This window comes from Pelodiscus sinensis, chromosome 15 (genome assembly GCF_052426305.1).
Source record: "Pelodiscus sinensis isolate ZL-2025 chromosome 15, ASM5242630v1, whole genome shotgun sequence".
NCBI classification, from domain to species: Eukaryota; Metazoa; Chordata; order Testudines; family Trionychidae; genus Pelodiscus; species Pelodiscus sinensis.
The window spans coordinates 23,224,971-23,252,847 of record NC_143066.1 but is presented as its reverse complement, the minus strand read 5'-3'; the positions used below and the strand labels follow the sequence as shown (position 1 = coordinate 23,252,847).

General features: G+C 46.9%; 1 protein-coding gene across 3 annotated transcripts in view; it reads right to left on the bottom strand.

Annotated features, from left to right (window-relative positions):
- IQCK (IQ motif containing K) overlaps positions 1-27,877 on the bottom strand; it is a 124,941-nt gene that overhangs the window by 53,887 nt on the left and 43,177 nt on the right. For all 3 annotated transcript variants that reach the window (XM_075899410.2, XM_075899411.2, XM_075899412.2), the window contains one exon: positions 9,404-9,488. In XM_075899410.2, the coding sequence (XP_075755525.1) occupies positions 9,404-9,488 (85 nt within the window). The remainder of the gene's footprint in view (positions 1-9,403; positions 9,489-27,877) is intronic.

Here is a 27,877-nt window from a genome sequence, read left to right as displayed (position 1 = left end):
AGCGTAGCTAGCACCTGTTTTTCATGTCTCTCTCAGAAAGACCAGCATAAAACAAATCATATAAAACTCAATTTTACATTAAAAGAATGACAGAATAGGTCTACCTCCCTTGGATTTTGAATCTATGGTGCTATGGAAACTAGATACGTTAAACCTGAGGCTTAAGATACTAAGCCACCCCCAACTTATTTGAGCAGATGTATTTAAATATACATCATCACAATAATTGAACAGAAGGGATTGCTTTGCACTCTCTGATCAAGGTTCTAAATTGTTGGTGTCACAAATTATGTTATTTTTCAGGAGAATACTGGTCAGCAGCTGGAGATTCAGAAATGCCAATTTAAGCAAAAACGGTTTCCAATTCAATTCACACCATTTATATTTTTTTGAAAAGAGCTTTCATCCATGTACTTGGGATGTAAGCAACTAGTTGAGTAGTCGACTACCTAATAAGCCTAGGCTTATCAGGTAATTGAGTCACTACTCAACTACAGGCAGTCCCCGGGTTACATACAAGATAGGGACTGTAGGTTTGTTCTTAAGTTGAATTTGTATGTAAGTCGGAACTGGTACATATTGTACCCCAGGTGTCCCCGATTCAGCCGCTGCTGAAACTGACCAGCGGCTGACTACAGGAAGCCCGAGGCAGAGCTGCTTTGCCCCAGGCTTCCTGGAATCAGCCGCTGATCAGTTTCAGCAGCAGCTGACTTGGAGACACCTGGGGTAGAGCAGCTGGGGTGCTGCCAGGTTGGTCCCCACAGCGCCAAGGTTCGGCGCTGCAGGGACCAACCCGGCAGCACCCCAGCTGCTCTGTCCCAGGTGTCCAGATTCAGCCGCTGTTGAAACTGACCAGCAGCGGCTGAATCGGACACACTTGGGGCAGAGCAGCTGGAGTGCTACTGGGTTGGTCTGGTCGCGCTGACCCTTGGCGCGGCGGGACCAGCCCGGCAGCACCCCAGCTGCTCTTGGAGACACCTGGGGCAGAGCAGCTGGAGTGCTGCTGGGTTGGTCTGGTAGCGCCGACCCTTGGCGCGGCGGGACCAACCCGGCACCACCTCAGATGCTCTTGGGGATGCCTGGGGCAGAGCAGCTGGAGTGCTGCTGGGTTGGTCTGGTAGCGCCGACCCTTGGCGTGGCGGGACCAACCCGGCACCACCTCAGATGCTCTTGGGGATGCCTGGGGCAGAGCAGCTGGGGTGCTGCTGGGTTGGTCCCGCAGCGCCGCACCTCGGCGCTGCGGGGACCAACCCGGCAGCACCCGAGCTGCTCTTCCCCAGGTGTCCCCAAGTCAGCTGCTGCTGAAACTGATCAGCTGCTGATTCCAGGAAGCCCGGGGCAGAGCAGCTCTGCCTCGGGCTTCCTGTAGTCAGCCGCTGGTCAGTTTCAGCAGCGGCTGACTTGGGGATGCCTGAGGCAGAGCAGCTGGGGTGCTGCTGGGTTGGTCCAGTAGCACCGCACCTCAGCGCTGTGGGACCAACCCAGCAGCCCCCCAGCTGCTCTACCCCAGGCGTCCTGATTCAGCCGCTGCTGAAACTGACCAGCGGCAAGAAAAGCCTGGTCTGCTGGGGGGGGGCGCACTAGCTGCGCCCCCCCCCCCCCCCAGCAGACCAGGCTTTTCTCGCCGCCTGCGTCCTCCGTGGCTGTGCTCCGCGTCTCCCTAGTCTGCTGGGGGAGCCCCCCCCCAGCAGACCAGGGAGACGCGGAGCAGCTTTTCTCGCCGTGGAGGAGCGTCTCGGCGGTCTTCTGGGGGGGGAGGGGGCGCAGCTAGTGCGGGGTTCCCTCACCCCGTTCGTAAGTAGGGATCTGACATAAGTCGGATCCACGTAACCCGGGGACTGCCTGTAGTCACTTCTCCCCCTGAGCCTTTGCAGCCTCTATGAGAAGCAGCAAGGCAGGGGAGCAGGGGCCAGTGCTGGGGGGAGCCAGCTTAAAAGCCAGTTCCCACCAGCACTCTCTCCGTGGGAGATAGGGGAGACAGAAGTGCAGCGGGGGACCGAGCACGAACCGGGACTCAGCTATCCTGACTCATGCCTGGTCCCAGATGCTGCGCCTCTGCCTTTTAAATGTAGTAACAGCATCCCAGCTCATGGTTCCAGCTCTTACTACATTTAATAGGCAGAGCCGCAGCTCTGCAGTTGCCCCCCTTACCTTCTAATTAAGTAGTCAATGGAAATTCGATCAACTGCTCGATTAGCTGATTAAATGCAATTTAACATCCTTACCATGTACATTTGCAAATCACTGCATGAAGCAAAATGTGCTTAAGTTTTGTTTTTGAGGCCCAGAGCAAAGCCAAAAACAAGTAGAGGAGTCAAGATTATTAACATTATTACTCCATTAACTGTTTTCCTCTCTATGTCCTACTCTCTGATTTCATAAACCAATCTCATACATTTTTTTGAAATGCAGACTGCATTCCGTCAGCCACTTCAAGCCACTTAACGTTGAAGAATACAAAAGAATTCCAGTACATACATCCAGTAAGGCCTTCCTAGTGCTAATTAGTCTATACTACCTATTATGAAATTATACATTGCTTAACATTTTGTGATCTTGTCTCTAATATAAGACACCTGAGTGGTGATAAATTTAACTAATGTGCATATTTGGCAGAGGTTAGGTTACTTAAACACCTGTTGACAGTCACACTTGTGCCTGTTGAAAATATATACATACAAGCCTGTCATAACTGAAACACATTTTTAAATTAATTCTTTCCAACCTCCCAAAATAGATGTAAACAATTCGACCAGGTTTGTGACCAGGATTATAAATGGACAGAGAATTATCTTAAGAAAATATAGATGTACTTAATATAATTATTTTAGTATAAGTCTCAAAAAGAAATATTTTAAATACAATTTCTGGGTTTGGGCATTCTAAGCTACATTTATTAATCAGTATGTCAAAGATTCACCAATTGTTCCCTTGTTTCTTCTTATTTATGACCAGGTCTGCCAATGGGGGGAACAAATGGGGCAGTTGCCAAGGAGCCCGATGATTCAAAGAGGCAGCATCTGGAACACCAGGCCCTTTAAATTGCTGCCACACACTCCGTGCAGCTCCGAGGGCTGGGGAAGTGGTGCGCTGCGCTCTAGGTGTTATGGAGGGCTAGCTAACTCCAGTGGCATAGCAAGTGGAGGGCAGGGGGGCAGTTGCCCCTGAACGCCATGCTAGGGGGACACCAATTTAGTCCACCCTCACTCCCCGTCATCCCTAGGCTCGCCTGCTCCTCCTCCGCCCACCGCTGGCAGAGCCTCCTCCCCGCCTCTCCAACCCCAGCCCAATATTCCTCCATCTCCACAAGCAGGTTAGTGCGTGTAGGGGCCCAGCCCGAAACTGGAGGAAGTGGGGAAAGACACGGCACAAGCTTCCCAAAGCCCCAGGGTTGGGCTCAGCCGTATGCCAGGTGCAGGGCCCCGCTGCACCCCTGGGCGCATAACACCCTTGCTACGTCTCTGGCTAACTCCAGCCTTGTCCCTTTCATCTGAGGCTCCGCCACTTCTAGGAGTGCAGAGCTAGACCCCCACCTCATCTTGCCAGGGGCCCATAGAGGCTGTCAGCTCCCCTATTCATAACCTAAGCTTTATTTCACTTTTCATGTGTACAATGCTTGTATTTCCTAAGGCATAATTAAGCTACCATGTTTGCTTGAGCTTGCTTGATCAATAAGGGCTTGCAAGGTGTAGAAGACCCTCTAGTCCCACTGAAGTTAGCTCCACTCAGGATCAGGTTAAAGAACGGTAGCACACAAAGGTGTAAATCACTATAACTATCTTTTATGATGAATTATTATGTATTTTAATTTAAAAAATAATTGTATTCCTTCCTTCTCACAACCCACACAAGAAGACGTCGAAAATTAGTAATAACATGTTCATTATTATATTCTGTGATATTACAGTTCTTAATACTTTGAATATAGTAGGCTTTCTAAATGCTATTTGATCTCAAATCTTCTTTTTTACCTCTGTATAATAAGACTCAGGCTTCTGGATTACTTGTTGGCAGTATCTCAGATTCTCACTACTACTTCAACTCCCTTTGGAACCAGTCCTTAAACTTCCTATCTCTAATAATGCTTTTTAGCACACAAAGGAAAAGAGGAAGAAAGCAAGATTGAGGGTGGGTTTTTTTGTTTCTCCCATCAGTTTATGAATGTTTATCAAGAAGGTTGAAATAGATAATTTTAAAATTGTGGAATTCTTCCTTTAAAGAAGAAAATTGAGTCTTTTCATTGTGCTTCTTCAGAAGCTAAAGAAGTTAAGCTCCCATTGACCGAGAGACCAGTCAGCAGTAGGGATGTAACAGTGTCAATTAACCAATTAACAGAAAAGCAAAATCCTATAGACTACACGCATTACTCTCCCACGCCCCCTCCGCCAGTAAATTTTTTAGTAGGCTGGCCAGCAACACGGCTCAGTCCCGGCTTGTGCCGGGGCTGGGACCTACCCCTGCTGCAGCTCTGCATTTAAAGTGTATTAGGAGTGAGGCAGCCTGCCACTGGGCACGCCGGTGCGTCTCGTGGGGTCGTTGCCCTCAGCCCGGCTGCACTTGCTGCAGGCTGCCATCCGGGAGGTTCATCGGGGGGCTGTCAGGATCCAGGAGGCCCTGAGGGAGAGCGTCCACCCTGAGAAGCCCTCAGAGCTTCTCCGGTCCTCCCCACCGGGGGCTCGTGCCCCATTCCTCCCTCACGTCCTTCCACTTACTCCACTTACTCCAGCGGTGCGGGGCTGCGTGTACTGGCCAGCCATGAGCTCAGCCTCAGCCATCCAGGCTGGCAGGAAAGCCTCCCCCTTCCGCTCACATAAATTGTGCAGCACACAACATGTTGCCACCACGGGATGGATATTGTGCTCGGCGACGTCAAGGCGGGTGAGGAGGAATCTAAATCGGGCTTTCAGGCATCTGAAGGCCCCCTCGTCCACAATGTGGGCCCTGGTGAGCCTGACATTGAAGGTGAGCCTGCCAGGGCTGTAGGGGGTAGGCCACATCCCCCACCAGGTAGACGGGCATGTCCATGTCCCCAACCCTGATGTGGCAGTCGGGGAAGAAGGTCCTGGCATACAGCCTCTAGCACACGGAGGTGTTGCAGAACACCCTGGTGTTGTGTGCCTTGCCGGACCAGCCCACATTAATGTCTGAGAACTTGCCCCGGTGGTCAGACACGGCGTGCAGGAGGACGGAGAAGTACTCCTTGCCGCTGATGTACCGGGAGGCCTGGTGTTCCGGGGCACGGATGGGGATGTGCTTCCCATCGATGGTCCCACTGCAGTTGGGGAAGCCGAGGGCATCGAACTCCTGGATGACCGCATCCGGGTCAGCGAGGTGGACCACCCTGAGGAGCAGCACCCAGTTGATGGCCTTGACCGCCTGCAGAGAAACACAGCACACCACGAATCACTGGGGCGCCCACGTGGCTGGGAGTGTTTGTTCCCTGGCACTGCCCCGCGCCCCACTCCCGGAAGCAACCCCCGCAGGCGGCGTGTAGTACGGCCAGGACAGACTGAACCCTCCCGTACGGGGCAGTTTCGCCTCCTCCCCTCCCCCCTGGTTTTCCCTGGGGCGGCCCATTCTCTCCTTGCAGCCCGCCTCCCCCCTGGCCCAGTGGCCGGTGTGCGCCGTACCTGCATGAGCACTGCTCCAACGGTGGATTTCCCCACGCTGAACTGGTTCCCGGCAGATCGGTAGCTGTCCGACATGGAGAGCTTCCAAAGGGCAATGGCCACACGCCTCTGGAGGGGGATGACGGGCCTCATGCGAGTGTCCCGTCGCCGTAGAGCAGGGGCGAGCCACTCGCAGAGCTCCAGGAAGGTGTCCTTCTTCATCCTGAAGTTCTAGGCCCACTGTTGGTCTCCCCAGCGTTCCAGGACGATGCGATCCCACCAGTCGCTGCTGGTGTCCAGACGCCAGATGTGGCAGGGCATGCTGGCGTCCGGGCACTGCTGCGGCTCCTCCATGGCCCCCATAGAGGCCAGGGGGAGAGACAGGGGGCTGACGTGCACCAGATAGTGCCAGGCAGCCTCCAGCCATTGGTGGCAGGCTTACAGCAGCAAGTCCGAAAACTGGAGCAGAATGCCCAGGGCGAGCTCTGGCTCCATGGTGCCAACTGTGGCGGCGTCCCCAATGGGAAACACCGACACAGGTAGGTGGAGAGGAAAACGCTTTGCTGTCCCTCGGCGAGGTAGGCAAGCAAGCGGAAAAGCTGAGCACCAGCTGTCCAGGGGAGTCCCTTTAAGCACGAGCCTCAGATAGCTTCAGACAGCAGCCACACAAAGCAACTATTGACCTGATGCCCTGCCGGAACCGGTTTCAGCTGCCCTTAAATGCGACCCAGCGTCCAATCAGTGTGGACGCGCTATTTTGAATTAGCAAAACGCTAATTCAAATTAGTTTTTGGGTCTAGATGCGTTATTTCGAATTAGCTTATTTCAAATTAACTAATTCGAAATAAGTTAGTTCGAATTAGCGCTGTAGTGTAGACATACCCTATATATTTAACAACGAATGTCCTAAAAACAGTTCAAAAGGTACACAAAAGATCTGTCTGAGAAAAGTTTTTTAAAAAATATAACAGGGTTTGCTGTCATTTCTTCCATCGAAGATGATGTAGCTTCAAAAATAAATACAAGGATTCATATTTATATCCTCACATTGTGGAATGTTATTATTACACATGGAGCTATCTTTCACTTTATTGAATTTCTTAGTTGTTTTCTTCTTGAAAAATCAAACAGTGCATCCAGAATATTTCCCCCTCTACTCTTCAATGTGTGTGGTGTGTAATTTCATGTCCTTGAAAAAGTAACTTGAGAAGTCCCGTGGAAGTTATGACCTTCCTCTTTCACAGTGCAGCATATGATCTGATATATGAGGCCACAACTTTTTATTTATAGTCAATATTACCTGATGGTGTTCACTGTAATAATAGGGTGTTTTAGAATTACAGATTGTATGAATTATATAATTAAGTTCAATTGAACAATGTCTGTATGAAAAGTTTTAAATCACTTCTTGATAAAAACTTGTAACTTATTGAAATAAAAAATGAGTTTCCAAAACAATAACCAAAAATATCCTTGGGTGGGAAAAGCCTTGACTAAGATACTAACATATATATCAACTAATTTAAAAGTTCATGCCATCTGAAATCTTAGATTAACAATTTTCCACAATATTTTGTATCTGTTTTCCTTAGTACGAGTGACTCTTACTTACCATTCTCTTTATTTACTGGCATCTATAAAAATACATCACCCTAGATTTACTGTACTGTAGTTGTTATTAACACTTATCTCTGCGCTAGCTCAAAAGCTTTTCTCTTTCACCAACAGAAATGTTGATCAAATAAAATATATCACATCACCCACCTTCTCTCTCTAATTTCAGCTTGCAACTGTTAAACAACAAAACTTTGCCTCCTTCTGCACCAAACAAAACAATTCAGTTTGATAGATTTAATCCAGGGGTGGGCAATAATGTTTTATGAGGGGCCACGCTAAGATTTTGGTAAGTGGTTAAGGACTACACTTTTCTATAGAGCAGGTTCAGGATCTGGGACGAAGGCTGATTGCAGAAGGGAGCTTGGGGGATGGGGTACAGGAAAGGGTGTGAGGTCTGAGTGGAAGTTTCGGTGAAGGAAGGGGGTTTGCAGCAGACAAAGCTTCTCCCTACCCCCGGCACAGAGTGGCAGATGGAGCAGTCAGCCGCTCTAAGCCCTGGGGCTGTTCCCTGCCATTGGGTCCAGTGGGGTGTGCTGCGGGCCAGAATGAAAGGCTTGGCAGGCCAGATTCAGCCCCCAGGCCGTATCTTGCCCACCTCTGATTTAATCCTTGCAACTGATTGTTCTTTAGGACTCTTCTAACAATTTGTAGTCCTAGATCAGACTATACTCTTTTAAAGTAAATGTTAATGTAGAAGACAAAGACAGTGACCTTCAGACCTTTGCACCAAATACCAGGTATCTGAGCAACCTTGTGGTGTTAGTCCAACATCCAAAAGATACTGGCAATGATTGGCTTTGCAGCATTTTATTGTAAGGATGCCTGCAGTAGGATTGTCAATGCTAATTAATGTTACTGTGGGAATCAAAGTCAGATAAGTTAAAAAACAAATCCAAGGAAAACAAATAATGGTATAAAACATCATAGGAATCTATTAATTGAGAATAAATATTCAAAGCATTTCCCCATGTTCCTGTTGATGGAAGATTCTTATAGGTATTCTCATACACTGAAGTCTGTTTATAAGCAGCACAGAATTTCTATATCAATCATTATTTAGAATACACCCTATATTTACAGAAACAGAAGTCTAACTCCCTGTGCAGTGAAGCAAAGTAGGTTTAAAGTTTAGAGATTATTTACACCTTCCAAAAAGAAACATCTCTGAGGATAAACAAAATAAAGTGCTATGTAATAGTTATATTACTTTCCAATTCCTCCTTATTTTTAAATTTAAATAAAGAAAATTTTCAGTATCACTTCATTAAATATCACATGGAATAGCTCTCAAGAGGAATAATGGATGTAAACTGGAGAAACCTATGAAACTCTCTCTCTAAATTCTATGCTTCCTTCAATTTAAAGGAATAAACCAGTTGTGTACTTATTCACTGTTTGCTGTATTTACTGTAACACTGTCAATCAACTTTCTATTTAATACAATTACATATATAACTTACTAGTAAAGCAGGTGAATTAATCTTCTATTACTCAAAAATCACATTTAAGTCAACTATGGAGCAAACTCTGTGGAAAACTGTAAAATAAGAAATACACCTAGTACTACTTACTACATCTCATATTGATTTTACTTTCTTTTGTCCTTTCTGGTTTTGCTCCATGTTTGTTTCCTAATAGAGATTATGGTGTATCTTTTCCTAAAATGTCTTAAATGTCTGTTTCCACCTTTTCCTGCTCTTTCTCTCTTTCCTTACATTGTGTCCACTAACCTTCCTAAATACATTCTGTGTCCTGCCATGTCTCATTTCCCTCTCCTGCCCTCTATAATACACTTTTTTTCTTACTTCCCCCATCAATCTTTTTCATGTGCGCCTCTACACCCACACATAGAAGTTGCAAATTTTAACCCACATCTACTAGTTAAAGGCTGAAATAAAACTCGGAGGGTTCCCAAGAGAAGACTATATTTCTAAAATAAAATTTTCTGTAAACCTCTTTGTGAAGAGAGCAAAACAGAGTGCATTGCCATAACTCCCGTGAAAAGATCTGAGTCACTAGACAGATTACATGCAAGCATGTCCAACGCCAGTGAACCATGGGGGTCTTAATAGTTATTTATAGTATCTGCTACTTAAAATTTATGTAAGGGTTTTCCCCAAGGCCTTCACAGTCACACAGATTCAGCATCATGCAAAATAACTATAGCTGACTCTTACCCGATAACCTCTCCAGAATGACTGAATTATTTTGCATGCTTCTTCTTCTGATAACAGGAGAGACAGAGGGATTGGTGGTCTAGGACTAAATGAAAAAAAAAAAATTTCAGCCTTTAAACATTGTTCTTACTCTTTTACAACATATCACTCTCAACAGAAAGGTTGTTCTATCTCTAAGATAAAATTTCTTACAAATAAATAAGTATTATTGAAATAATGTGCTCATTTAAAACAGTATCACATGTATAGTATTATACCAATTGTTTCTTCTCTGCAAACACCATAATGTAAATAATATATCAAGAACCATATTATCCTTCAAATGTTTTTCATTCCTGCACTTTTATTATTTGGCTATTTTTTATAATTTATAAACAGTGAAAGCATGGCCGCATAATATGATGTACAAGACACAGAAGACCTTAGTATATATAGTGTAGAGATGCTACTTAAATGAATTTTATTCCATAAAACCATTTGAATTACGGTATATGTTCTGTTTAGATGGCACTGTTTTGTTTTGAAAGGATTACTGTTACCATAACCATGTGCAAGATATCCTGTAGACATGTCATAACAGGATCATAAAATAAATGGAAATTTTACCTTTAAAATAGTTAGACAGACCTTGCATTGTAAGGGCCAGAGTAATAAAATGGAAAAGAGCTCAGCAATTAATTTTAGCATAAATTGATGGTGATTTGAAAGTATTTACACCACATTCCGCTACCAATACTAATGACAATCACTTTACAGTATAACTAAGTTTAGTGAACATTCAGATAGATGTATCAAATCAGCTTTATAAAAGTCATTTCACCATGCTTGTGGATGTGTTTAGTTCTCATTTATACTGATCAACAAGCAACTACTGAAGTAGAAAGGATCAGATTGAAAGTAATTTCTTTGGGTTTTTTTGCTTCTTTTCAAAAGCAAGAAAATGTCATCCCTCTACTTTAAAAAAAAAGCCACTAGGCTGCAGATAAATGTCACAATTCATGAGAGTGGCCATTATAAATAGCTGACCTCCCATGACACTAGAATACCTATTAGAACTTGCTCCATCCTTAAAAAAAATAAATCACAGATTGAGCTTCTATGTACAAGTTTGATTTGGGAAGTTCAAAATGTTATACATCTGGATGATAAGGGTGATTGTTTGGACATAGCAATCAAGTAAGTATTTGCCCCAATCAGCCTTTATAACAGAATCCCATTTCTTCTTTTTCACAGAAATGAGAGATGGGAAGCAACTGATAAGGCAATATCCTTTCCATTGCACGTTTGTTCTTTACAGTCTATGCACAAATGCCTTGTATAGTCCAATTGTAAATGACCAGAAGACTGGCTCTGCCACTATTTCTTTGGAAGACTAATCTACAGAGTAAAAGATCTCAAATTAAGAAGTTTTTCCATATATTCTGCTACATTTTTCTCTGTTTAGTTGTATTTATTTAATAAATATGTTTTCTTTGCCTTTGTCTTAGGGCTTGTCTTCACTGGAGTAGTACATTGAGTTAGAACACAACCTCATGGCCGGTGGGTGAACCACAGGCTCGGGGAGGTGAGCTGCCCAATGCCCTACCCCTTTCATCCTCCTTCCCCTGATGAAGCTCAAAATGTACCCAGCTCCCCACACCAGGCCACCAGAGCAGCCCCATCCCCACAAGGGCTGGGTGGGTGGTACAACTCCCCGTGTACCCAGCCCTATAGCGCCAGCTACTGAGGTACGAGTCCTGAGCACAGAGTGGGTAGCTCCAGCCCCGGCAGCTCCAGAGCCTCCAGCTCCAGCCACCACAAGTCCCAGCTGCAGGACAGCTACTTTAGCTTAGCCTCAGCACGTTTCCCAAAAGAGGAGCAGCCTGTCTAGGCTGGGACCAAGGGGGAAGAGGCAAACAGAAAGGGGCCTCAGGGCAGGACGTGAGCCAGGCCATATATGGGGTTGTTCAGGGAGGCATAACCTTCCTCAGCCTATGATATGCAATGCCAATGCATGACCTTAATTTCAACTAATACACAGTTGACCTCAACTCTACAGTCAGTGTACACAGGAACAAGTTGTGCTCAATATCCTGTCAACTGGGATTTTTGCCTTTATTTCTTTTATATGAAAGAAAATTTCAAACTGTGTCTGAGAAATCAGAAATGCAGAAAATAGCAGAAAGTGCTATTTCTATTACATCATATGGTAATATCTCTGTGGATCCCACGACAAAGGATTAATGAATATTTGAAATAGTAACACACGGAAACCTGTTGGGGAACATTTTAGCTTCCATTCACTAATGGATCTCTAAGTGACTATCCTCTTAAAAAGCAATTTCAGAAACTAGCTAGAGAGAGAAACTATGTAACTTGCCTTCATATGCAAATTTGATACATTTAACCGAGGATTGAACAAAGACACGAACTGGATGGGCCATTATTGTCAACACCCAAATGACATCAAAAGCTAAGTATCCGGCACTTACAGCCCACTCCATTAGCCTCATTTAGCATGGACACTTTAATTGACATTTCCCCCCCCTTCCCTATCTCTCCCCTTTTTTTGCTATTTATTTGTACCTCTGGACCCCTTGCTCCATTCATCTGAAGAAGTGGGTTGTGCCCAAGAAAGCTCATGATGTCATCTATATTTTTTGTTAGTCTCTAAGGTGCTGCAAGACCATTTGTTGTTTTTTAATTTTTTTCTGTGGACATTATTAGCATTCCTATTGCATGAGAGAAATCATGAGGCTGTACAACCAAGATGCCTGAGTAAAATACTACTTGTAAAAAGTTGTATGGAGTGTTATTGTAGCTGTGTTGGTCCCAGGTCATTAGAGACAATATGGGTGAAGTAATATCTTTTACTGGACCAACATTTGTTGGTGAGACAGACAAGCATTTGAGTTGATGACACCACCCAAAATTATCAAGTCCTCACCAACAAACATAAGAAAAAAAAGAGCCATGTGAATGGACACTCCACTGCAGATAAACCATGCTCTTGATCGTTACATTGATTGCTTTCAGGAAAAAAAAATTGACTGTGAAATCCTTAACAAACATCAGATCATCCACAATCTCTTCACTGCCAAGAGGACAGCTATCAGTCACTGAAATCCAACTTCCAGATCATGGTGAAACCAGCAGACAAAAGATATGCCATCGTAGTCCTCAACCATGATGACCATGTTAAAGAGGTCAACTGACAACTCTTCGACACAATTTAGTTCTAGCACATAGAACTGAAAGAAGATCCCACACCACAATTTAAAGAGGAGTTTAAGGGTATCATCAAATCCTTCCCAAAATATCTTCAAGAGAAACTCTATAATTTTATTCCCCATGAACCTACCCGAGGGATCTTCTACATACTTCCCAAATTACACAAACATAGGAACCCAGGTAGACCCATTTTACCTGGCCATGCCATTCTTATCAAAGACCCTGACAGAACAACAGATGTGAAAACTGCAGACAAATCTCCACTGCTACCATGATTACCATCACCACAACACATCTTTCAAAATCAATGGGTTCTGTACTTCGTACAGTGCATTAAGTGCCCCAGTAAAAATCATGTGGGTGAAACCAGACAATCTCAACTTAACTTACATAGTAAAATGATAGAAGTCAGAAACACATATCACCAGCTGGTAAACACTTGGACTTCTCAGTCCTCACCCTCAAAGGAAACCTACACTACACCTTCAAAAGTTGAGACTAGGAGCTTAAATTCATACGTTTGCTGGATACTAGAAATCTGAACTGAATAGAAAAACAGGTTGAATCTCTCTATACTAGAACTCTCTGGTCCAGCAACATCTGTGGTTCAGTAGGACCACAGATGTTCCTGGAACAGAAAGTCCTAATGGAGGGCAGTTGCCTAGGAGCCCTCCTGCAGGAGTCTGGCAGGGCAACAGGGCTGGTGGCAGAGAAGCAGAGCTGGCTGGGGCTAGCAGCCATGCTGGGGGACCTGTGGCTTGGAAGGGGGCAGAAATTACCTCCCCATGTCCAGCAAAATCCCTCATTTGGGACAAGTTAGGTCCTGAGAGTGCCAGACAGGGAGATCCAACTTGTACTTGGCATATGGCTTATTAGAAAAATGTGTAATTTATTAACCCTATTCCCCCCACCCTCCTGTTACTGCTGATATGTTAACAGGCCTCTTCACCTTGAATGGTTCCTTTAAATGTGTATTAATTACTTATGCTAAACTACCTATTCCACCTTGTACTCATCTGTGACACTGAGGGTATGTCTAGACTATATGGCTCAGTCGGCGAAGCCATGTAGATGAGTTTACTAGACACAGGAAATGAAGCGGCAATTTAAATAATTGCCGCTTCATTTACACCAAAATGGCCGCCGCGCTGTGCCAATCAGCTATTTGGCGGCACAGTGGAGCAGTTTGGATGCGCTGCGGTTGACAAGGGAAGCCTTTGTCGACCACTCCGGTATGCCTCGTGAAATGAGGTTTACCGGAGCGGTCAACAAGGGCTTCCCTTGTCGACCGCGGCGCATCCAGATTGCCCCGATGTGCCGCCAAACAGCTGATCGGCACAGCGTGGCGGCCATTTTGATGTAAATGAAGCAGCAATTATTTAAATCGCCGCTTTATTTTCCTATGTCTAGTAAACTCATCTACATGGCTCCGTCGACGGAGCCATGTAGTCTAGACATACCCTGAATGTCCCAGAACTGAAAAAAAAATTCTGTGTAAACTCAAAACCCTGTCTCTCTCACCAACAGAAGTTGGGCCAATAGAAGATATTACCTCACCCACTTTGTCTCTCTCATTTTTACTGTGTTCACTATGAAGACTGGTGTTTTTCTAATGGACTCCTGCTTGTTGTTCTAGGATTTATCTTGTTGAAAAGCTGAAAAGGTTTCTATTATTTTAAACAGTGCAAATGAGGATACCAACCCATGCATTTTAAAATACAGTGGGTACATTAGGAAAACAATGAAACATTAGACTCCTTTACATCAGAATGGCATCTCCAAAAAGTAGAAAGATTTCTAATAGTCTTGTAACGGTCTCTCTAACTACTCCACTGCTTTTTTTATTAAATATTGGGGATCCATCTGGTTTGTAACCCAAGAATAAATCTGAGAAGGCCAGTGTAAATGAAGCAAAATGGAAAGGACTTAATCTTCCATGTGGTAGTCAGTGGGAAATATCAATCATTTCAGCAGACCAGCTTGAAGGAATGAAAGTCCTGCCAGATCCATTTCTGTCCACTGGAATATATGCAATTTGCTTCAGGTCAAATAAAAATACAATATGAGCAGAGGCAGCCACCCATCAACAGTGAACTGGGGAAGAAGGAATATATCATTTATGGCAGAAGACAGCTGTAATGCTCCAAGAAGATTTGAAATGACAACCAAACGGATGGTGAATATATTCTGTTTATTCCAAAATAAAAGAGCCTCAAATCATGAATCTTAAAAGCTAACTCTTAATGTACTTAGATCATGTTTTACATTCAAAATGCGTTCAATCAAATAATCTTTTTGGTGATTATCACTGTTTTTCACACTTCACTAAATTTTATCAATTGTTTTTTTCAAATTTGAGCAGAATAAAGCAGGAATTGATCAGAATATTCTTTAATGTCAGGAAGGATGTGTTTTCTTTTTTGAGTAATCTGACTTGTAAAGATCCTGATTATGAGATATTATTTATATAATACTATGCAGATTTAACTCAGTACCCAGAAGAAATACAGCACACTTGTGTCAGAAAAAATATTGCAAAGTATTCTTATCAAAGCCTCCAGTTTTATATCTATAATTTCTACATTGAACTCAGAAGTTGGCTTTCATGTCAATTCTATTTTTTAAAAGAGGGGGGTGAGGGGAAAGAGCATCCATTATCATGGCAGCATAATGGGATATGTTTGGTAGTTGGTAAGCACATTGACATATGCTGTACATGCCCAATATTTGTATTACTGTAATGTTTAGAGGCCCTGATCAGATTTAAGACCCCATTCTGCCATATAAACATAAGACTTGATCTCTTCTTTCAGCAAATTACAATCTAACAGTCATCTCTTTTATTATCATTCAGAATTTTCACTATGTATAATTCAATATTTGTTAATTGCTCTTTGAACTCAGATCTAATATATTACTTAACAGTAACTGAAAATCTCCAAATTTAAGTCCCAATTTTATACTAATTGTATACAGTTACATTGAAGCACATGTGTGTAGGCCTGTGTGTAGATATAAGACATGGGTCAGACCTCATTTCTTGGGACAAAAGATTATGGATGTAAACGGATCAGCAGGCTGGAAACAGACTGTCTGTGCTGAAATACCTAAATGACTCAGTAAGCTAAGAGGCAGAACACCCAGAGAACCATTTATAATGGACAAGATAAGCTGGAACGTAAGATGAGACAAAAAATAAGTTGTACGTAGATAGCGCATGGACAGAAATTGCTGTACAGGACTTGGTTTCTAAAAAGTAACCAAGCCAATCCCAAAACATGTAATGCAATCTCTAGTAAGTGCAATGCAAACTGGAAATGTATATAAAGAAAGAGGTTTTCTGTGTGTTTTCGGATGTGGTATGCCCTATATTCATCCCTATGCTTGAGTCTGACGAACTCAAGTAACTTTTCTATATGCTGAATAAAAATACCCGAGTAACAAAATCTGGAGTCAAACTGATTTCTTGGGATGCCAAGTAGAAAGAGATCTTGGGGGGAAATTCTAGCTGTGCGCAGACTCCCATTGATAATAAGGGCGCTCAGTGCAGATACAGCGGAATGTCCATCTACATACAATTTTCATGATAAAGACCTTTTTGGCTTCATGTAGTTACACTCTTGAAGCTTTAAGGATTGCCACACTAAAATGCAATTTGACCTTAGCTAGGATTGTGTGCCTCAACATGAACAGCTATATAAAGAGACCAACAGATTGATTGTTACAGTTATTAATCTTGAATATTTATTATAATAGTGCATAAAGACACAGACTGAGTGCTGAACACTCTGCAAACATGTATAAAGAAACAGTCCTTGCGCTAGAAAGCACATGGTCTAAAACCACAGGTATGGACAAAAGGTCAACAGACACATAAATAAATCTGGGGCAGACAATTTTGCATAAAAAAGGTCCTGATGCTGATCTGAACCATCCAAACCTCCAGACTCTGAAATATTTTTTTAAGTCCTATCTTATGACATTTCTAGTATGACCTGCTGCCAGTGAGTCTGTTCCTTTTTGAGGCATTTTGCTAATGTTCCTACCCAGAATCCAGAAATGCACAGGTGTGGAAAATGAAAAAGTATTTTGTAATGAAATGGCTCCAGAAATCTTTGTTAATGGACATTATTAAGTAATATTTACCCCAAAAGCAGAGAGAGGATTACTTAATTAAATGGAAACCACAGCACTGATTTATCTGACTAACCTTTAAATCCAGGCAACACTAAAGGCATAATACACACAAAATTACATGAAGGCTCCATAGTTTTAAAGTGATAGATTTACACAAGAATGTGATGAAATATTCCTTAGGCACTTCCACATACCTGGTGGAGTAGGCGCAGAGACCTTACAAGACAGTTTCTTTGTAACAGGTCCCAATACATTCATTCATCAATCAGTTTGCAGAAACACTACTGAATACTAGCTTTCTTTTGGAGCAACTCCAATCCATTGAGTTGAAGAGATTTGAAAAATATCAATATAAAAAGTTAATGACCCGTTCCTCATTCATTTTATGAAGGGTATTTCTCCTTTGAAAGGGTGTGTCTAGACTACTGAGTTTTGTCGACAAAAGTGAACTTTTGTTGACAAAACTATACCTGCGTCTACACTACCGCTGAGTTCTGTCGACATAACGTCGACAGAACTCAGCAGTTTTGTCGATGCTGGTAAACCTCATTTTACGAGGCATAACGTCTTTGTCGACAGAGTTCTGTCGACAAAAAGGGCAGTCTGGACACAGGGGTTCCTTTTGTCAACAGAAGGCGACCTCCAGGGAAGCCCCCTGCTGGAGAGTCCTTCTTTAGGAAAAACCTCTTCTTGGTCCTGTCTGTAGCCATGTTTTAAAGGCACAGACATCCCTGGCAGGCATTGTGGCAGGAAGCTGGCCACTGAGAGATCCTGTCAGCCCAGAGCTCTCCCAGTGTAACCTGCACGTGGCCATGTGTGCAGCTCCAGCACCACGAGGCCCCCAAAGAGCTTTGAGGGAGCCAGCCCAAGTTCTTTCAGGCGAGAAAAAGAGAGCCCCAGCTTGGTCAGGGACAGAGGTCCTGACACTGTTAGAACTGTGGGGGGAGGAGGAAGCAGTCCAGGCCCTGCACACCTGGCGCAGGAATGCAAACATCTATGGCCGCATGGCTCAGGGGCTGGCCGATAAAGGGCACCATCCCAGGACACTCCAACAGGTCCGGGCCAAAGTAAAAGAACTTCGTCAGGGGTACATGAAGGCCCGAGAGCAGAGCTCGGCGTCAGGTGCAGCCCCAGTGCACTGCACCTATTATGAGGAACTGGACCGCAACCTGAGAGGCCAGGAACCAATGTCTGCACCGGTTCTCGTGCAGACAGGCTTGCACACACCGGTGCAGCATAGCCGGCAGGAGGTCCCCGGGGACGATGTCGAGGAGGAGGAGGAGGAGGAGACAGAGGAGCAGACGGAGGACACCCTGACCCTGACCCTGACTCTGCAGCCTGTCGCACAGACAGAGGAAGCCTCGCAGGCACCGTCCTACGCTGGAGAAGGAACATCAGGTGAGTGCAGGCAGGGTCACAGACACAGAACAGGGGAGGTGGGAGCAGAGAGGATGCAGAGCAGTGTTCACATCTTGGTCCTCCCTCCTGGACAGCTTGCATCTCTCTGTGCATGTACAAGCAGGTGGGCAGGTGGTGGGTATGTGGGAGGGGGGCATGGGAGACCCAAGGTGCAGCAGGCCCCTGTCCTACTGTGCCTGCACACTGATCTGGCCTGGACAGCCACAGTGGAGGGCAGGAGGATCTAGGGGGTGGAGGTGGACATTGTCCTAGCCACAATGGGTCTCCTGTGCAGCCAAGGCGGCTGGCAAGGCCAGACGTGGCCTACCAGTAACAACATTCCCATCCCTTGTTGTATGGACTTGTGTGTGAATTGCTAACACTGATCGGTTCTCCCTCTTCTTCTCCACAGCCGGACCTGCTGCAGCTGTCCACTGCACAACTCCTGTGCCACCACCCACCCGGTCCCACAGCACCCGCAGGCATTGGAGGACCTATAATGACCTCCTAAAGCGGCATGTGGAGGCCATGGAGAAAATGGAGAGGACTATGGCCAACATGCAAGAGACCATGGCTGAAAGAGCGAGGAAGGAGGCTCGGTGGCATACTCGCCTGCTGCAGGACTTCCTCCCAGAGTGGAGCAGTATGTGTGCCACCATCCGGGAGTCTCTGGCTGTGCCAGGTCCTCTCCCCCTGGGGACTCCTCCTGCCCATCCAGCTCCAGTCCCCTCTGACCCCCCGTCCTCCCCCTCAGCCCCCTCTGACCCCCCTTCTTCTCCCTCCGCCCCTGCCACCCCTTCCTCTCCCTCAGCCCCTGCCACCCCTCCAGCCCTGCCCCTCCCCTCCCGCTAGGGCAGAGTCATTGTCAGCCCCCACTCGAGCCCGAGGGCGGCTGGGTCCACGGACCAGGGGTGGCAAAGCCTTGTGGCCCAGGCGAGGCCGCCATTACCCTTAAGGTGTCTGCCCTCCCTCCCTCCCTCCCTCCATGTTGGAAATCCCTCCTCCCTCCTTCCCTCCCTCACTCCATGTTGGAAATCCCTCCTCCTTCCTTCCCTCCCTCACTCCATGTTGGAAATCCCTCCTCCCTCCCTCTCTCCCTCCAGGTTGAAATCCCCCTTACTACCTCAGGGTATGTCTACACTACCCTCCTAGTTCGAACTAGGAGGGTAATGTATGCATACCGCACTTGCTAATGAAGCCCGGGATTTGAATTTCCCGGGCTTCATTAGCATAAGCGGGGAGCCGCCATTTTTAAATCCCCGCTGCTTCGAACCCCGTGTAGCGCGGCTACACGGGGCTCGAATTAGGTAGTTCGGACTAGGGTCCTATTCCGAACTACCGGTACTCCTCGTGAAACGAGGTGTACCGGTAGTTCGGAATAGGCACCCTAGTCCGAACTACCTAGTTCGAGCCCCGTGTAGCCGCGCTACACGGGGTTCGAAGCAGCGGGGATTTAAAAATGGCGGCCCCCCGCTTATGCTAATGAAGCCCGGGAAATTCAAATCCCGGGCTTCATTAGCAAGTGCGGTATGCATACATTACCCTCCTAGTTCGAACTAGGAGGGTAGTGTAGACATACCCTCAGTTATAAACACATGTTATTAGTTAAAAAAAGAACTTTATTTTTCACTGTTGTTGAACAATTCTATTTTGTATAACAGATCTAATTTCTTACGTTACTCCTTTATAAACATATTTTTCAAGTTTAACATGGTGTGTGCGCCTTAACTGTTCAGAGGCTGATGCAGGGATGGATTGTGGGAGGGAAGGTTTTGGGATGGGGGGGGAAGGCCCACAGACCCCATTGGGGATACCTTGGGGAGTCATATGGCTCTAGCTGAGAAGCGCTCACGCAGAGCCTCCCGGATGCGAACCCCCGCCTGATGGGCTTGGCAAACAGCAGCTGTCCGAGGCTGCGCAAACCACCTGCCCTCCACTTCAGCCATTGGCCCCCAACCTGGGAGGAAGGCCTCCCCTTTGCTCTCCACCAGGTTGTGGAGGATGCAACATGCTGCCACCACCTCTGGGATATTGTGTTCCCCCATGTCAAGGCAAGTTAGCAGACACCTAAACCTTCCCTTCAACTGGCCAAATGCGCATTCTACCTGTAAACGGGCGCATGTCAGGTGCGCATTAAACACTTCCTTGCTCGGGGTCAGATGCCCTGTGTATGGCTTCATAAGCCAGGGCATGAGGGGGTACGCTGCATCGGCCACAATGCAGACCGGCATCTCTACGTCCCCAATAGCAGAGGTTCACTGGGGGGAGAAGGTTCCTGTCTGCAGCCTTTCATATAGGTGTGAATTGCGGAAGATCCGAGCATCATGTGCCCGGCCCGACCACCCCACACACAGGTCCGTAAATAGTCCACGGTGGTCAACCAGGGCCTGCAGCACAATGGAAAAGTACCCTTTCCTGTTGATATACCGGGCAGCTCGATGGGGTGGTGCACGGATGGGAATGTGCGTTCCATCGAGCGCTCCTCCGCAGTTTGGGAATCCCAGCCCTGCAAAACCAGCCATGATCGTGTCTAGGTCTCCGAGGTGGACAATCCGATTCAGCAGCTCTGAGTTGATGGCCCTCACCACCTGCAAAAATAGACACATACAAACACACACAGATTATGAAGTAAGAGGGGTTGCCTAAGTCCTTTGGCGACCCCCCCCCCCGTGATTGCTCCCAGTAGTATGATGGTGTAAGGCACAGGAGCCCTCCACCACCTCCCCTCCATTGCCCCCCACCCACCCTTTTTTGGTTACAGTCCCCTTATGGACTACCCTCCCCCCATCCCCAAGGGACTTACCTCCATCAACACAGCACCAACAGTTGATCTCCCCACACCAAACTGGTGTCCCACTGACCGGTAGCTATCAGGAGTGGCCAGCTTCCAGAGGGCAATAGCTACCCTCTTGTCCAGCGGGATGGCAGGGCGCAGGTGGGTCTCCTGTCGTTGCAGCGTGGGGGCAAGCCAGTTGCAAAGCTCCAGGAAGATGGACTTCCGCATCCTAAAGTTTTGGAGCCAAGCCTGATCATCCCACTGCTCCATTACGAGCCGGTCCCACTAGTCCGTACTTGTTTCCCTCCTCCAACATCGCCTGTCCGGGAAAAAGTTCAGAGGCAGGAACAGTGCTGCTGCATCCTGAAGGAGGGGCTCCAGTCTGGGCTCAGGTTCCGGACCAGGCATTAACAGCATGATAGTCTCATGCAGTTGCAGCAGCATTTGAAGCACCGTGGAGTGGGGCCGGCGCCTGGCCAGGGGAAGCTCTCGCTCCATGGTAAACAAAGGTTAGGAAAAACCTTCAAAAAAAAAAAAAAAACCCCACACTGCTGTGCTGTGCTGTGCTGTGCCGTGCCAGGAAGCAGGGCACTCCAAACAGGCACTGAAGAACCTTTGCTATCCCTCTAGGCAGCTCCAGCAGCAGAGCAAGGGCTAGTCGGGGGGGGGGGGGGGTGCCCCTTTTAGCATGCGTCTCTGCAAAGTGCAGGCAGCAGAACAAGGAAGTACATGCTGCCCCTGTGACCTGGCAAAGCAGTTCCGGGTACTTTCTTCTGTCGACAGAACGTCCTGCAGTCTGGACGCTCTCTGTCGACAAAGCAAAAAGTTGTGTCTATAGTTTTGTCTATTGCTTCAGTAGTCTAGACGCGCTTTGTCTACAGAAGTTTTGTCGACAGATTCTGTCGACAAAACTTCTGTCGACAAAACCCTGTAGTCTAGACGTACCCAAAGACTCTGAATGTTGGAACAACCATGCTTAACCTTCTAAAGAAGGATTTAAAAACTTCAGCTCATAGATAGTTGCCAGGATGAAAGTTTCATGAAGTCTTACCCTGTCTATCACTTCTCCTTCCTATAGCTGACAAATATAGCTGCCTATTGATTTTTTTCATGAATTCACTGTCCTGAGCTTTTGTATCCATCTGAATATACAGCCAAGTGCAAAGCTCCTACGTCATGAAGGAGAAAAGTATTTGAGTTTTTAAAACACTTCTCTGCTTCCTTTGAATTTTAGGTGGGAAACCTTTTATGCAAAAAGAATCAAAGTGCAAATTTCAGTCTGAACTCATTCAGATATTTTCTATATATACACGGAACTGAAAAATACTCACGTGTAGAACACAGGCATTTATCTAGGCCAGATTTCCAGAGCATTTTTTTGACATCTACAGTGTCTGACAACTTAACAGTTTAGCCCTGCAGTTATTGCAATTCCAATGTATTTGCAAAAAAAATATCTGTACGCCTCGTTCCACGCCTCGTTCCATAGTGCGGAATGGCTTGCTAGTTCGAACTATCTAGCCCGTGCCGCGTGTAGCCGCGCGGCACGGGGTTCAAACAAGCTGGCATTTAAAAATGGCGCCGGCCGGCTTATGCAAATGAAGCCCGGGAAATTCAAATCCCGGGCTTCATTTGCACGTTCGGTATGCATACATTACCCCGCTAGTTCGAACTAGCGGGGTAGTGTAGACATACCCTTTAGGAGGAGTGAGAGAAGCTGAAAGGGTTAGAGAATGAGGCACAAGAACTGAATGGTTGCAAAGATATGAGGATGAAGGGAGACGAGCAACCAATAGTAATAAAAGAGCAAATATGAAAAAAACTCCAGAGCCCAACTTTTAGAACAGAGTGAATGATGGCAGGATGTGGCAGCTGCTTTCACCTGCAGCTGTTGTACACTGAGGAGAAAAAAATGGAATGTGGATAGGGCTGGTATCCTAAACAGGTCCCCCTTAATCTTGCTGAGAACGGGGCGGCTGGATAGCCCTTAATTAATACCCTGTGCCTTCAGTCAGATGTGGCACTGAATGCTATGGGGAAGGAATCTAAGCCCTGGTCTTCACCCTTATATCAAAATAATAAGTGGAGCATCCACACTATCAAGCCTGTTATTTCAAAATAATAACTCCTGCTATTCATGAGGAATAACGCTTATTTCAAAATTGTTATTTCAAAATAGCGTCAGTGTGGACACTCAGCTGCTGTTATTCTGAAATAATTGGTCTAAAGATGGATGGCCACCAGGCTCATGGACAAAGGGCACAACAGGCCCCTGGACCACATCTGAATGAATATTAAGGAGCTACAGCAGGCCTACACAAAGGCCAGAGAGCAAAGTTCCCACTCTGGGGTGGTACTGCATACCTGCCACTCTTATGAGCAGCTGGATGCCATCCTGGTCAGGCACCTCCTCCACCGTCATCATCAACTCTGGCCAGGAGACACCCGGTGTGAGCCTCCATGAGGCTGGGGCTGTGGAGGAGGAAGAGGAAGATGATGAGGAAGAAGAAAAGCAGGTTAGTCAGGACACTATGCCCACCAGTCAGGAGGTCCTCATCAACTTGGAGCCAATCCCCCACTCCCAGGATGTCTTGCAGGGCTCGTAGGAACCCAAGGAAGGCACTTCAGGTGAGTTCCATCAGTTTCCTTATACAATGTGGGGGTAGGTAGCAGGCTGCGAGGAGCTGTGTACTCCTCGCTTGGCCTTCTCAGTCTAGGGCTCGCACAACAGCCTGTGCACCTGGGTGCACACAGAGTGCCAGTCCAGAGCACTAAACCCCATGATGCTCTCTCACAGAAACCCTCACTCTTTCTCATAAGATTCTCGCCTGCCTTACTCCAGCCTCTGTGGTGGACACCTTCCCATGACAAGCCATCACTAAGTAGGCTGGGGTCAAGGAAACACACAGCAGAGCTGAACACAGCACAGTCTCATGTCCACACTCGGGCAGCATCCATTCCTGGTCAAAAACAGCAATGCAAAGGAAACTAATCCCCTGCATGGGAACCTGTCAGGGGGAGAAAGAGGACGGGACCCCAGTAGCATTCTCTCTGGCAAGTGGAGTCTGCCACTCACATACACCTCCCCACCTCCTCCAGCAGACAGGGATAGCAGTTCTCTGTCTGTGGAATACTCCCAGCACCAGACACAGTAGGAAGCTGCAGCACTGCATTTCCTCCCACCCCCCACCCCCTGCCCACAGGCTCCTGGCCTGGCTGTCACCTTTCCATGCCTGCTTGTCCCCAGGACGTGGGAGTAGCAAGGCTCCCATGGGACATCTGTGCCCCTGCAGAAAAGTGTACACTGTCTAGGCAACATATGGCCTTGCTCATAGCACATCAGGGTCATCTGAACTGAGAACTTTAGTGTCGGCTCAGAGAGTAGGGCTAGGCTTCATACACAGTGCCTCCTGGCATGACTGCCCTTTTCACTTGACTTCACAGTTGGGCCAGCTGCGAACATGGCACATCCACCACCTCCAACATCATCAGCACAACTCCACGAGATCCGCAAGTGGAAAAGAACCCATGAAGACCTGTTGCGGGAACAGATGGCCAGCCTCCAGTCCCTCATTGGGACCTTTGATGGAGGAGGTCCAGGAGCGGAACTTGGACCATGATGAGTGCCAGGCTGACTGGGAGCTATGGAAATATCTGTCACACCAGCATGAGGCTACATGCTCCTCAATAACAGCAGTCATGGAGTGCATGTCTGCATGTATGACCAGGGAGTTGGGCAGCGAGTTGGGAGTGCAGGGGTGGGAGGTGACTGGTGGTCCTCTGTATACATACAGGTGGTACACTTGCTGCCCAACTCCTCATACCTACTCCCCCAACTCCGTGCTCCCCACCTCCTGGCTTCTCCTCCTAGTCCTCCCAGGGGCTGCTAGAGCCCACAAACACATGGCGGTGGGACCTCCCAGAAAGGCAAAGCCTCCCAAGGTACTTGAGACAGGTGCCAATACCAGCCCCATCCCTAAGCCCCTCTTCCCCTCCTCCCCACTCCCAGATTCTTTCCCTGGTCCCTCCCCTGGTGTATATCCCCCAAATAAAAAATAACAGGTTTTTTTTCCAAACAGAAAAGGCTCTTTATTTGCTCTTAGGGGAGAGGGAAGGTGGGAAAGAAGATTGGGGAAGGGAGATGTGGGTGAGGAAAGGCACACAAGGGCAATGCAGAAGCCGTTTGTGGGGAGAGCCTCACATGTGGCCTTGGCTGAAATTCTCCCTCAAGGACTCCTGGATGAGCACAGCCCCCTAATGTGCTCTCCATATGGCAGTGGTGTCCGGCTGCTCATAAGCCCTGGTCAGCCACTTAGCCTCTGCCCCCCATCTTAGCAGGAAAGTCTCCCCCTTGCTCTCACATATGTTATGGAGCACAAAGCAGGCCACCACCACATGGGGGAAGTTTTGATTGCTGAGGTCCAGTCAGGTGATGAGACTCCTGAACCTCCCCTTTAGGCAGCTGAAGGCACACTCAACCACCATGGTTTCTTCGACCATGGGACTCTGTTCTGAGCACAGGGATTGTTAGGAAGAGATGGGATCCATCTAACCAAGAGAAGAAAGAGCATGTTTGTGGGCAGGCTTGCAAACCTAGTGAGGAGGGCTTTAAACGAGATTCGTTGGGGGACAGTGACCAAAGCCCTGAGGTAAGTGAGGAAATCGGATACTGGGGAGAAACACAAGGAGGAATGAGCAACAAGGGAGGACCCCTGATTCGGATGGAGAAGGTAGGGCGATCAACTGGTTATCAACGGTGTTTGTACACCAATGCGAGAAGCCTGGAAAACAAACAGAAAGAATTAGAAGCCCTCGCCCAGTCAAAGAACTATTATTTGATTGGAATAACGGAGACTTCGTAGGATGACCAGCATGACTGGAGCACTGTCATGGAAGGGTATAAATTTTTCAGGAAGAACAGGCGGGGGAGAAAAAGAGGAGGAGTTGCATTGTATGTAAGAGAGCAGTACGATTGCTCGGAGCTCCAGTATTTAGAGGGAGAAAAGACTGTTGAGAGTCTATGGGTTAAGCTTAGAGGTGGGAGCAACAGGGGTGATGTTGTGGTTGGTGTCTGCTATAGACCACCGGATCAGGTGGATGAGGTAGATGAGGCTTTCTTTAGACAACTGAGAGAAGCTTCTGAATCGCAGGCTCTGGTTCTCATGGGGGAGACTTCAATCACCCTTACATCTGTTGGGAGACCAATACAGCAGTACACAGACAATCCAGGAAGTTTTTGGAGAATGTTGGGAATAACTTCTTGGTACAAGTGCTGAAGGAACTGACCAGGGGCCATACACAGCTTCACCTGCTGCTCACAAACAGGGAGGAACTAGTAGGGGAAGTAGAGGTGGGTGGCAACCTGGGAAGCAGTGATCATGAGATGGTAGATTTCAAGATCCTGACCAAAGGAAGAAAGGAGAGTAGCAAAATACACACCCTGGACTTCAGAAAAGCAGACTTTGACTCCCTCAGAGAACTGATGGGCAGGATTCCCTGGGATGCTTACATGAAGGGGAAAGGAGTCCAGGAGATCTGGCAGTATTTTAAAGATGGATAAAAAGCTGGCTAGACTGCCGGGCACAACGGGTAGTGATCAACGGCTTGATATCAGGTTGGCAGTCGGTTTCTAGCGGCGTTCCCCAAAGATCTGTTTTAGGACCAGTTTTGTTCAACATCTTTATTAATTACCTGGATGAGGGGATGGATTGCACTCTCAGCAAGTTTGCAGATGATACTAAGCTAGGGGGAGAGGTAGATACGCTGGAGGGCAGGGATAAGGTCCAGAGTATCCTGGACAGATTAGAGGATTGGGCCAAAAGAAATCTGATGAGGTTCAACAAGGACAAGTGTAGAGTCCTGCACTTGGGACTGAAGAATCCCAAACATTGTTACAGGCTGGGGATCGACTGGCTAAGTAGCAGTTTGTCAGAAAAAGATCTGGGGATTACAGTGGATGAGAAGCTGGATATGAGTCAACAGTGTGCCCTTGTAGCCAAGAGGGCTAATGGCATATTAGAGTGCATTAGGTGGAGCATCGCCAGCAGATCCAGAGAAGTGATTATTCCCCTTTATTCGGCTCCGGTGAGGCCACATCTGGAGTATTGTTTTCAGTTCTGGGACCCTCACTATAGAAAGGATGTGGATGCATTGGAGAGGGTCCAGCAGAGGGCGACCAAAATGATAAGGGGGCAGGAGCATATGATCTATGAGGAGAGGCTGAGGGATTTGGGTTTGTTTAGTCTGCAGAAGAGAAGAGTGAGGGGGATCTGATAGCACCCTTCAACTTCCTGAAGGAAAGTTTCAAAGAGGATGAAGAAAGGCTGTTCACAGTAGTGACAGATAGCAGAACAAGGAGCAATGGATCAAGTTACAGTGGGAGAGGTCTAGGTTGGATATTAGAAAAAACTATTTGAATGGGTTACCTAGGTAGGTGGTGGAATCTCCATCCTTAGAGGTTTTTAAGTCTTGGCTTGACAAAGCCCTGGCTGAGTTGATTTAGTTGGGATTGGTCCTGCCTTCGGCAGGGGGCTGGACTTGATGACCTCCTGAGGTCTCTTCCAGCTCTATGATTCTATATGGCACCTGCTGAGCATGACACTGAAATGCTCCTTGGTGGGGTCCAGGCTGCCAGTCTAGGGTTTCAGGGGAGCAAGGGGTAGGCTTCATTGCCCAGGATGCATATGGGTATGTCCACGTCCCCGGACGTGATGGTGCGATCAGGAAGAACTGTGCCAGTGTGCATCCTCTGGAACAGGCTTGGGTTCTGGAATATATGGGCCTCGTGTACCTTCCCTGACCATCTGACATTAATGTCCATGAAGCAGCCCTTGTGGTCCAGGAGGGCCTGCAGCACCACTAAAACATTCCAGCCAGGACTTTGTCAAGCCAGGATTTAAAAACCTCTAGGAATGGAGATTCTACCCGCCCCCCCCCCCCCCTCCCAGGTAACC